At 38.2% G+C, this 12,191-nt stretch overlaps 1 protein-coding gene across 2 annotated transcripts in view; it reads left to right on the top strand.

Moving 5' to 3' along the window:
- LOC135479039 (uncharacterized) overlaps window positions 1-11,872 on the top strand; it is a 60,645-nt gene extending 48,773 nt beyond the window's left edge. The window contains exons 5-9 of one of the 2 annotated variants that reach the window (XM_064758751.1): window positions 231-316; window positions 1,552-1,672; window positions 3,001-3,081; window positions 7,612-7,733; window positions 8,366-11,872. In XM_064758751.1, the coding sequence (XP_064614821.1) occupies window positions 231-316; window positions 1,552-1,672; window positions 3,001-3,081; window positions 7,612-7,733; window positions 8,366-8,722 (767 nt within the window). In that variant the 3' untranslated portion in view covers window positions 8,723-11,872. Of the gene's footprint in view, window positions 1-230; window positions 317-1,551; window positions 1,673-2,370; window positions 2,452-3,000; window positions 3,082-7,611; window positions 7,734-8,365 lie in introns of both variants that reach the window. The other variant, XM_064758750.1, reaches the window with a different exon arrangement.
- Window positions 11,873-12,191: the final 319 nt, after the last annotated feature.

The raw sequence follows: 12,191 nt of genomic DNA, 5'->3' as shown, positions 1-12,191 counted from the left end.
TGATCATTGTATTAACTGATGTGTTGACATGTTGGTCATTGTATTGTCTAATGTGTTGATCAGTGTATTGACTGATGTGTTGATCAGTGTATTGACCGATGTGTTGACATGTTGATCATTGTATTGACTGATGTGTTGACGTGTTGATTATTGTATGGACTGATGTGTTGATCATTGTATTGACTGATGTGTTGACGTGTTGATCATTGTATTGACTGATGTGTTGACAGATGACGACAAGGTGGAGTTGGCCGTGATCAACCCAGCCTACGTCATGGGCCCAGTGCTCCATGGGTCACAGTGTACAAGCATGGAGGTAAGTAGTTATAACCATCAATAACTTAGTTTATTTTGTGTTTTCAGTGTAATATACATGTATTTATTTATTTATTTATTTGATTGGTGTTTTACGCCGTACTCAAGAATATTTCACTTATACGATGGCAGCCAGCATTATGGTGGGTGGAAACCGGGCAGAGCCCGGGGGAAACCCACGACCATCCGCAGGTTGCTGACAGTATGCTAAACTGGTCGTACCTTTACAGTATGTTCATGGATGATGTCATTTTTGAATGTTTCCGACCACTGACTGAAAATATGCATAAAATAAAAGAGTTGTTAAGAAATATCAAATATGACCCAGTTTTGGTTGCATGTCTTTCTTCATTTTCCTTAAAACAAAACTCTTCACGTTATAGAACCCTTTACATGTATGTATTCTTTAAGCCAGTGAGAAGGCACACAAAAGGTCGAAAAACTGACCTGTAACAAAAACATGTGTGGCATCTGAACGTGAAACATGTTCCTGCTAAACAGATATCACTGTCCGTTCAAACCATTGCTTATGGTGTATGTCAGCAACCTGCAGATGGTCGTGGGTTTCCCCCCGGGCTCTGCCTGGTTTCCACCCACCATAACGCTGGCCGCCATCGTATAAGTGAAATATTCTTGGTTACGGCGTAATACACCAATGAAATAAATAAATAAATGGCATTGGTTATCACATAAGCTCTCATTCAATTGACCACCTAGGTAGTTTTCTTGGTCTTTGCAATGGCTGATCAGCCCAGCCATCATTTTTGTGTTTCACTGTCTGTTCCGTGCATGCAGGCATTATTGTCTGCGCAAAAAGGACCACTGAATTTTATCAAAATTGTGTCTTTATTCTGTAATGGACTTCTTCTGACACCTGAAACCACTTAAGGGAACGTATATTGGAAAGCAATACTTGTAGAATTCTTGTTAAAACTGGTTTATTCCTTGATAATAATGAATAGAACATTTGACAAAGTTTTCTACAACTTGTCTAGATCTTTGTCAAGTGATGTTACATTATTTCAAAGAATATAAATGGTATTCAGCCAGTGGAATGTTTAGATATGTTTTGAAATAAACATCATATAGTTGCTTGACAAGGATTACGACAAATGGGTTAACAGCTTGTGAAATCTTTAACATAACTTAGGTGTTCATGCCTCGACTTCATTACTGTCCTCTGACATGTCTGATCTAACGGTTGACTAGGAATATGATTCTATACTTGTATGGCAGGTGGTTAAGCGGCTGATGGAACGCTCCATGCCAATGGTCCCCAAAATCAACCTGCCCGTTGTGGATGTGAGAGATGTGGCTGCCGCTCATATCAAGGCAATGGTGAATCCTGATGCCGCAGGCAAGTTGCAGTATTATTTTATTCATAGATTTGAGTTCCCCGGGGTCCTTGCAGAGAACAGGTGATAAATAAGATAAGAGCTAAGTGGGTGAAATGTGGATTTTTGTTTAGACTTCTAAAGTTGCTTTCATTTACAGTGTGTAGCATTCAGGGGCCATTATGCATTGGCTGGATAGAGTGTCTCGTTTAGTGTCTTTGACATGATGTTCTGTGAATCAGCACTCTCAATATAACTCCTTTGCGATGAGTTTGTTACATAAAGATAATGTTTAGTTTGACATGTAACTGGAGTGACATTGAAAATACACTGTAGTATTGGACTGTGAGTTCAGCTTTTGAATGCATTACCAAGGGTATTCACATGAAAATAATAGACTGGATAGTTTTCAGTAATATGTTGATCATTCACATGGGCTTCATCTCTGGCTCATTATGTTGAAGTAGTGTATTCTCCAGTGAGATTGCAGGATCCAGTCCAGCTCTCATTGAATTGGTTCAATCCCAGCATCACCATCAGCACATTTATCACCTTACCTGGCGAAAGTTGCATTTATTCCAGGCACTCAGGTTTCCTCAGCCCACAAACAACCACTGTTGTATAAGTAAATCATACATGAGAACATCAGTGAAATAAATAAATGAATTTATCTTTGATGTGTTGATAACACTGTGACTTACTGGTACGTGTAATCCTGCAGGGAAGCGCCACATTATCTCCAACACAAATATGTGGATGAAAGAGATTGCCCAGGTTTTGTCTAAAGAGTTTAAACCACAAGGTATTCACCAGCTGCATGTATTGAAATTCAGTGGCTGCTTTGAAATTCGTGTTTTGGTGTCTTCATACATGCATGACATGTATACTTTGACCCATCGCTTGTGTTTCTTGTATTGTTGTTGTATGGCATAATAGTTATTATCTCATTCTGGGTGTTTTTGCCTATAAACATATTTGTATGTATTCAAACATTCTGGTCAAAAGCATGAAACTAGTGCCATCCGTCTGCACTTGATATTTTTTTTATTTTGGTATATACAGTTTTTTGGAAAATAAGCTGGGATAAAATAAATAGCATTTGGTTTTAGAAATCATGGTTTGCGATAGCTGGTTTTTACATTTCAAAGCATCCAGTTTGTGATAGGTACCTATATGTGTGTCAGTGTTTCAATGTTGCAAATGGTGTCAGCATTACTTTGTCTCATGAAAAATGTTAGCCTTGTTTTTTGTGTCATGAGAAAAGTTATATTCGGCCTTGTTTTGTGTCATAAATGTTATGTGCATTGCATGATGTGTGTTTGTACTATGGTGCATGTTTTCTTCCAAACAGGAAACCGGCATGTGATGTATTCACATAGCGTTTGGATGCGAGACATCGCATTGATGCTCAAGAAGGAATTTGCACATCAAGGTCTGGCCAGTTATAAATGCGCTTTATTAGCTGTCGAAAAACTGCTCATTCATTAAATGTATTTAAATGTCTTGCTCAGACAGCTGCACTTGTAAAAATTTACATAAGATCTGAACAGACAGCCTTTCGCCCACTATAGTGGTTTTTTAGAGACAAATTAATGCCATAAAATATCATTTTTTGTGCTGAAACATACATTTTTCCAGCAGGATATCCTAATACCTTCCAGACCAGCTTTAAAGCATTTTTCTAGAATCATTAGAAACCTCAGGATATGGTAAATTGATCAAGTTAAAATTCCATGTTTTGTGATGAACATATCAGTGTTTCTAAATCCATTCATGTAGCTAGAATATCATTTTAGTATGGGCATGACTGAATTTAGGTGTTGTGTTTTAGCATGTATATATGTACTTTTGAAAATAAATATTCGGTGGTTAGTGGTAGTTGTGGTAATGTAAGTCATCTGCTTTGTACCTGATGCATGTTTTTTTGTTTTTTTGACTTTATTCAATTTATGTGTCTGTTGTAAACTTGCAAAAAAAAAAGGCAAGGTTTCAAAGCACATTATTTCCAAATAGAATTTTTATTCATTTGCACACACATAAGTATAAGGATAAATTCATGTGTATACATATATTTATATGTACCTGATTGCCGTCTTAAACTGAAGAATCACTCAAGTTACATTGTACCTGTGGTGTCCTAATTATTTTGAACCTTTTACTGATGACAGATTACCTTTTGTAATAATTTTTTCACAAAGTCCTCGTAAAGTGATATCATTGTTGATTTGACAGTGTTGTCAAAGGAAACAGTACAATAATTCCTCAACTTGTTTGCATATGAAAGAGCAACTTCCACTGCGATTCATGCACTTTTTGCTGTTAATTTCGGAGGTAAACTATATTGGTGTGGTTGGAAAATTTCAGGGCTTCACAAAAAGTTTAAATTTGTCAGTGTACAGTGAATAGTATCCTCAGAATATGCTTGAATAAACAGCTTTAGAATATGCGAGAAGGTTGAAGAATTAATGAACATGTGTATTATTTTTCAACAGGGGTATTGAAATTTTTCCCTTTTCTACAAAAGACTAAAAAAACACATTCCAGTTTAATGGCTATGACTAATAAATCAGAGTGAAGTACTGTCAAATGAACTATTAACCAAGACGACCACTATAAAAACGTCCCCTATCTATATACAAATGTACAATTTATGTGCAACCTGTAGCGGCATGTGGATAAATATGTGTCTCCAATCATAACAAAGAATGCTGAAAGTATAAATGTAATTTGTATGTCTAACAGAAATATTTAAAAAATTTTTCATCGTCTCTAATGCCAATATCTCACGCTATCAGCTCAGTGTGACCACCTCAGCTGCCTTGTTCATTTCTGGTGTGTCCAACACACCATGGTCAAACAGAAAGGCTCCAAAAATGCACTGTTTATCTCGTACATGTAAATATATTCTATGATGTTTACAATGTTTCATAAAAGGTAATTTATAGGCAAAGGGTAATTTGACTATAAAGCACAGTGCCAACAAATGTGCTCAGATATATAGCAGTCCTTTAGATACAGTACTGCCTGATCCCAATGATACTCTGTAAGAGGGATCGGAAGCTAGAGACCATGTGATCTCCTTAGTAACAAACGGCGTAGGTGAAGAAACCGGTCCTCCCAATGTTATTGCATAGGAAAAAAATGCCTCTTTTTGAATCAGTGATCTTGTATCCGTTGGATTTGTATAATTATCAGCTTTCCGGATAGAGTAAGTATTTCTGCAGAACTTTCATGGTGCTATTTTGTACAGCTAAGCCTTACTGGTCGCTACCGAAGTGGCAAAAAGTGACCTTTTCTCCAATGCTATAACATTGGGTGACCATTTTGTTTTCAACACGAAAGGGTGGTCACGTGACGCCCAACTTCCGACCCATCTTACACAGTACACTACACGTATCATCTGCCCATCATACGTGCATCTTGATCGGATGTGCTACACAGATCATACGGCCATGATGGGCGGCCCATGCGCTGATGTTGGCACCATCCTGAGTGCATTTTACGCAGATCTTGATTGACCAATACATGTAGTCTCATTTAGACCGTTTTGCGGCACTTTAAGCTTTGCCTACACTCTGTCTGTAAACTTGACATGATGTATCATGTCTTACGTGGTAAGGCAGCATGGTGACGAGAAAAGTATTTGTGAATGATCTATCATTCGCCTCCCACTCATTCAGGCCAGTAAAAAGCTGAGCAAGCCCAGTGCATGACTTCCAAGTTCTGCTTTCCCGTTTCTCGACTATGTTTATCCGTGTGGGTGGAAATGTAAAATCATAACAGCATTCCCGGACAACCGGAGATGATGTAAGTTCTCGCCAAAACCTGTACAAATATTATAAATTAGCCATTCGTGTTGCCTAAATGTAAGTTCTGTTGTAACTATACACTGCATTCAGCACTTAAATTGACTCCCTCAGAAAATCGTGAATTGTACGACGGTTATGGTTTTTAATTTACCAAATAATTGCGGAAACAGTGAACACTCAATTTGCATGTTATCATGATTATGTGCAAATTGTTAACCATGCCAGGAACTAGACCATTTGTAAATATTTTTTCTGTTTGGAAAGGACAAACAAGTGTGGTGTCGAACAAGTCGGCATTTGTTATGAGTTAGATGAGTTTATGTGTGAATGTTAGGGTATGTCGCAAAACCCTACGTGGATATTGGTTGGATCATACACCCATCCTACGCAGATGGTGGTCAGATTCTCCGCCCATCCTACCCAGGTGATGGTCGGATCTTACGCCAATCCTACGTGGATGATGGTCAGATCCTAAGCCCATCCTATGCAGATGATGGTCGGATCCTAAACTCATCCTACGCAGATGATGGTCGGATCCTACGCCCATCCTACCCGGGTGATGATCGGATCTTACGCCAATCCTAGGTGGAAGATGGTCAGATCCTAAGCTCATCCTACATGGATGATGGTCGGATCCTAAGCCCATCCTACGCAGATGATGGTCGGATCCTACGCCCATCCTACGCAGATGATGGTCGGATCCTACGCCCATCCTATGCGGATGGTGGTCGGATTCTCCGCCCATCCTACCCAGGTGATGGTCGGATCTTACGCCAATCCTACGTGGATGATGGTCAGATCCTAAGCCCATCCTATGCAGATGATGGTCGGATCCTAAGCTCATCCTACGCAGATGATGGTTGGATCCTACGCCCATCCTACCCGGGTGATGGTCGGATCTTACGCCAATCCTACGTGGATGATGGTCAGATCCTAAGCTCATCCTTTGTGGATGATGGTCGGATCCTAAGCCCATCCTACGCAGATGATGGTCGGATCCTACGCCCATCCTACGCAGATGATGGTCGGATCCTACGCCCATCCTACGCGGATGGTGGTCGGATCCTACGCCCATCCTACGCAGATGATGGTCGGATCCTACGCCCATCCTACGTGGATGATATCCAGATCCTACGCCCATCCTACGCGGATGATGGTCGGATCCTACGTGAATCCTACGCGGATGATGGTCGGATCCTACGTGAATCCTAAGCAGATGGTACACCCATCTTGGCTGTATGATCGGCCTATGATGTGAACATCTTCCTATGATATTACACCCTTCCTATGATATTACACCCTTCCTATGATATTACACCCTTCCTATGATATTACATCCTTCCTATGATATTACACCCTTCCTATGATATTACACCCTTCCTATGCGGATGTTCCGATCCACATCCGTGGCAGGTACATCATTAGGATCGAGCAGTACTGTAGTTGACAACTAGTAGACATTTACATGTAGGTAACGCACGTTTTGGCCACCGGACATTTTGACCTGATACCATGGAATGACCAGAGCTTCCCTGAAAATCTAGTAGTAATCATGGACTTTTTTTACACACAACTTTAACTAATGTCTCATGTTTATTCCCTATTATGTAACATTTGTTTGAAGCAAGCTCCATTTGTCTGATGTGAGAGTCTTTTTTCAGGAAATCTGTCATGATGCGGTGTTCTTAACTTACCTGTTTTTGATTCCACTGCCTGGAAATTTCAATGACAATGGTGAAATATTGACTGCAATGAGAAGCACATGTAATCTTAGATGTAGCTGACTTGCAATGGGGGCCGTAGTGGATCTAAAACAAAACAATTTCTTGGCCTCTCCTCGGCCCATTTTCACAAAGATATCATAATTGCACAATAATGGCACATATAGGACAAAGGTTCAGCAGTAGTGACATAGAAAATACAATACGACAAATGTATGATAAAAAAAAAAAATGCCATGCGCTGCTTTGTAAAACTGGGCCCAGGACTGGAGAATTCATTGTATGCGTTGCGCCATGAAATTCCTTTGTTCCTTTGAGATCCCACATCAAAGGAAAATCATGTATCCTTTTGTAAGGAGAAATTGTTAGGGTTAGTCGTAATTGTCATAATTCAAAATGCACACTGCACTGTCGTATGATGTCCTGTTACAGGCTACAACATCCCCACGGTCAACTGCCCATACTTCGCACTTTGGATGACCAGCCTCTTTGACAAGACCATCAAGCTGATTCTTCCCAACATCGGCAAAGTGACCCGCTTTAACAACAGCAGGGTAGGTCGTGGAACAGTTTTTGTTCCATACATTCCTTTCATTTTTTTTTCTCACACTTTAGCGAAATGGAGGTTATTAAGTTGAATTTGTCCATCCAGTCATCTGTTTGTCCTTTTGTCATGCATTGGTGTTTGGGCAATAATAGGAAAGTTATAGGTGAGTTTGAACTCTTTTGGCTTTGAAGGTAAAACCACCCTGTATCATGTGAATTGTAAAAAAAATGTTAGGCAGCCCTAGTTGACATTTATTTACCAATCACCTGTCTCAAAGCGTTCAAGAGACAAATGGCACCTCTTTTCTTTAGAACCTTCTCATGTTCACAAACTTTTCAGTTCCTCGATTTTCTCTAGTTTTGTTCTACTATAAATTACTTTTTTTAAGACACCCATGTTAAAGTAAATGGGATTCAAAAATGGTTGCTGGTCTGCATATTTACAGATTTCTTTGATTCTGATTTCTGTCCAGTAACTGCTTCAAACTTTGCCTGATTCTCATATCGTTTTGTGTACAGTTTCACTTTGCAGCTCTTCTGATTACATTTGAAAACCAGGTTGCACCATGCTTAATTTTTGTATATTTATTGCATAATGCATAAATTCGCTGAATTTTATTGTTGACTTTGTAAATTACAGATGAAGGATGTGCTGGGTATCAATCCATACGATGCCAAGGACACACTGATTGAAATGGCCTATTCCATGATAGAGGCTGGCTTCATTAAGAAGTCCAAGAAATTCACAGGACCCCACAAGGCAGGGGAGGAACCTGAGGGCCAAGAAGAGACCGCTAAACCTGAGGACGAGGGGAAACCTAAAGAGAACGGGGAGGCCACCGAGGACAAGTCCAAGGAGGAAGACAAGAAAGAAGGGGAAAAGATCGAAGACGTGGCTGATTTGAAGAAAGATGAAGAAATCAAGAAGGACGAAGAACCAGCGAAGACAGATGAGAAGCCGGCTCAGAATGAAGCTGAAAATCCCCCAGAAAAATAAAGACATTTTGTAATTTTAGTCTTGGCTTGTCAATGCGAGGGTCGCCAGGAGTTTTCTCAGTGCCATGGGGTAACATTTCCAGCACCAAACTACGTCTAAATATTTGTTGCCTCTTTGAATTGTGAGACTGGGATTGTGGCCTGGGTGGGGTTATTAAGTGTCAATCAAATTAGAGTTACCACTACAACAGGAGTGCATTTCTGTAAAAAACTACCTAGTTCCTGCTGAACTGCTGAATGCAGTGTTTTGTATCGGTGAAGAAATCGTTGAGCGTTCAAAAGTTGATATCGCTTTTTGACATAGTTTTGGAATATATCTTGTATCTTGACATCTCTTAAAACTGCCAGACCTGTGTGTCACAAGAGGACAAAATAGTCAATGACCCAGGATTGGGGTTATTTTAGATTCCCATTGTAGAATGCTGCTTTTTCTATCAAAGATTGAACTTGAAAACTTATTGGCTTGTCCCATCACATCTATGAGTGTCCAAGCGGTATGGTGTAATACTGCACGAAAATTCTGCGCCACGTTTTTATGTGCCAGCCAAGCAAGCGTTCATGTATGTGAGTCGCTGAAAATGCGAGCTTTTATGTGCACGCCAGTTGCGGGTCTGTTGTATAAACATGCATGTACACGTAAAACATTTTTAATTAGTGAGCCTTAAGCGTAGCTGTATCTACATCTGTGACAAATTTCAATACTGTCTTCGTGTTTTTACTCTCTTATACATGTATGTATTTAATTTGCTCACAATTGAAATGGAATATACATCTAAATATATATGATTATTGAGGCATATTGCTATGTATTTTCCTGTGTCGATCATCAGATTAAGTTAAAAAAACATAACGAAACAAAAAAAAATATAACAAACTGCTCAAAATCAACACTTTCTTGATGAACATCTTGATGAATTCATCTTATTGCACTTGAATTCTTAATACAAAGGACATTATTCTTTCATCTTTGAGAAAACAGAATCATTACTTCCATGTGCTAGGCTTGTTTTGTCCGAATAAGTACAAATATATATGCTACATTCTTGCGAAGATCAGTAGTTACTAGAGAAAAATGGAATTCTAACAGACCCATTGTCTCTTCATTTGTTCAGCTTAAGGAAAGTTCACTCATGGAGAGCATGTGAATGTTTTATGACCATTCTGTTTTTAATGGACCAAGAAAATGGCATTTTGCATAAACACAAGACCTAGAGATATTGTCCCGTGAGATGTATGTCCATAATGTGCACTGTTATTGTTATTAAAAATTCACGACAGAAATGATAAAATTTTACATGTTTGCATTTTTAAAGCACAATTCCAGAACCAGTTTTGACGGAGTCACGAGTGTAAGCTGTATAAGCTACAGACATGCATGCACACACGTATTTGTACGAAATTCTGTGCTGAATTTGTGATATGGTTGCAAACAGATAATCAAGTGCGAACCAAGGTTTCGAGTCATTGCTTCTGGGGTTTGTTTTTTTTTTCTTTATTTTATTGAAGTGATGATATTGTTGAAATGACCTGAACTGAATGACAGTATCGGGGAAAGCTATATTCCATGTTCCATATGCTGCTGGGTTTAATATAATTGCAATGTGCCTGTCTGTTTTTTCTTCATACAAATTGTTAAACTGAAAGGCCATATTTTTATCTTTTTTTATTATTACATGTAAAACTTGAGAAGGCTGTTTTAATGTTTGCCAATTGAATGATCCTGCTTTTTGTAGCCTCGATTGAAATGCTGCTTATTTTTGACACCAATATAATATTGGATTGCCAATTCCTTTCCTACAATGTCAGCCATCTTGGATATTGGGGAAGATCTTGTGTCATGTGATCATTTGTATGTGCTACAGTATGGTGCTCTTAACTTTGTATTTTTCCTTTTCCTCCAAATTAGAGTAGCCCAGTGTAGCGATACATGTAGCGAGTCATAAGGGTGAATTAGCCAGGTTCAAGTTGTAGAAGGTTTTACATCTAGGTACATGTACATTGTACACATTGCATGCTGATGGGTTTTCAGATTGTATACTCACAGCATTGGCTCAACTTTGGTGCTTGCAGCTTTGGTCATATTGGATACTGTATCGCATTTTCCTCATATCAACCTTGGATTGCATGCTCTTGATGTCCGACAGTTGAATGTGGGTGCATAGTGCCAGTATTGAATACACCAATATATAAACATACAAACTTTTGGTATTTGGTGAAAGAACATACATGTATGGAAAAATACATAGTACCCGTACATGTATTTGGCACACTTCATATTTGCATGATGAGAAATATTCGCATTTATACATCTGCGTGAAAGTTAACACTTGGATAGTCAGTGTTAATTATTTCCATTTGCCATGTATGAAATACCAATTACTTCTTAGAGATCAGGTTTAAAGTTGACAATGTGCGACATCTTGGTAACGATGGAAATGTTAGAAGCTGTCAGAGTGTAACATTATGGATTTAATTACATCTGACATGTTTGATAATTATTTGACTCCCGTGACCTGAATTTAGTTTGTTTTCGTAGAAGAGCATTATTACTTAAATTTTCACATTTCTAATTGAAAAAGTCTGCCAGAATAGTTTGAGTGACATCACAAAACTTAAACATACATTCTGATTTGAAGACCAAAACTTCTCAAAATGAATGTAGATGTATGTTGACTCTTTTTAAGATGTGAGATTTGAGAAAGTAGTCAACTCTTGTAGTTACTGAACAGATTTTGTGTTGTTCTTTAAACTTTGAAATAGTTTCTTAAAATTTATAGAAGAATACATGTACAAAAAAAACCTTTTTTTTTTTTAAATTTCATGTGAAATTTTATCAGTGCTTTGTCTTTGAACTGTCATGCCTGTGTTAGTAAGAAAACCATAACACGTAAAGTATGCTGAAAGATATCACAAATAAAATGGAATGTTTTCTAAATGTTGGGCTGCTGAGGATTCAAAAAGTGTATAATTTGGTAAAAGACAAAAACAAACAAAAGAAAAGTGTCGTTTTTTTTCAGTGTAATCTGTAACTTGTCATTTCTGTGCTCAGTTCTGTACCTTGTGACACCTACATGTATAATGTATTGTACATGATGAGTCCATTGTTAAAAAATGTATAAAGTAATTAAGTTAGAAATCGGACTTGAGAGTCTCACCCCAATACTATATGTACATGTATATCAAGTACAAGTTTCATCCAAGCTATAGGAGTTTTCATCTCAATACATTTTTGAACAACTGGGCTCAAACCAATATTAATTCGTTGCGCTGCACCTCAAGAGAAAAACTGAAAAGAAAAAAGAAACCAGCTTAAGATGGCTTTCATTGTAATATACTGCTTTAATAAATGAATAAGTTTGTAATCTCACTATAATATAGGTAATGCTGTATTGTGGTATGTACAGCATATAAATCATTTGATGACACTGTATGGTGCATTTGTTTTTTTCTTTTGTTTACATGTAGACAAA

The sequence above is a fragment of the Liolophura sinensis genome, chromosome 12, assembly GCF_032854445.1.
Source record: "Liolophura sinensis isolate JHLJ2023 chromosome 12, CUHK_Ljap_v2, whole genome shotgun sequence".
NCBI lineage: Eukaryota > Metazoa > Mollusca > Polyplacophora > Chitonida > Chitonidae > Liolophura > Liolophura sinensis.
The sequence above is the reverse complement of the archived record's forward strand: the minus strand, read 5'-3'. Positions and strand labels throughout refer to the sequence as shown.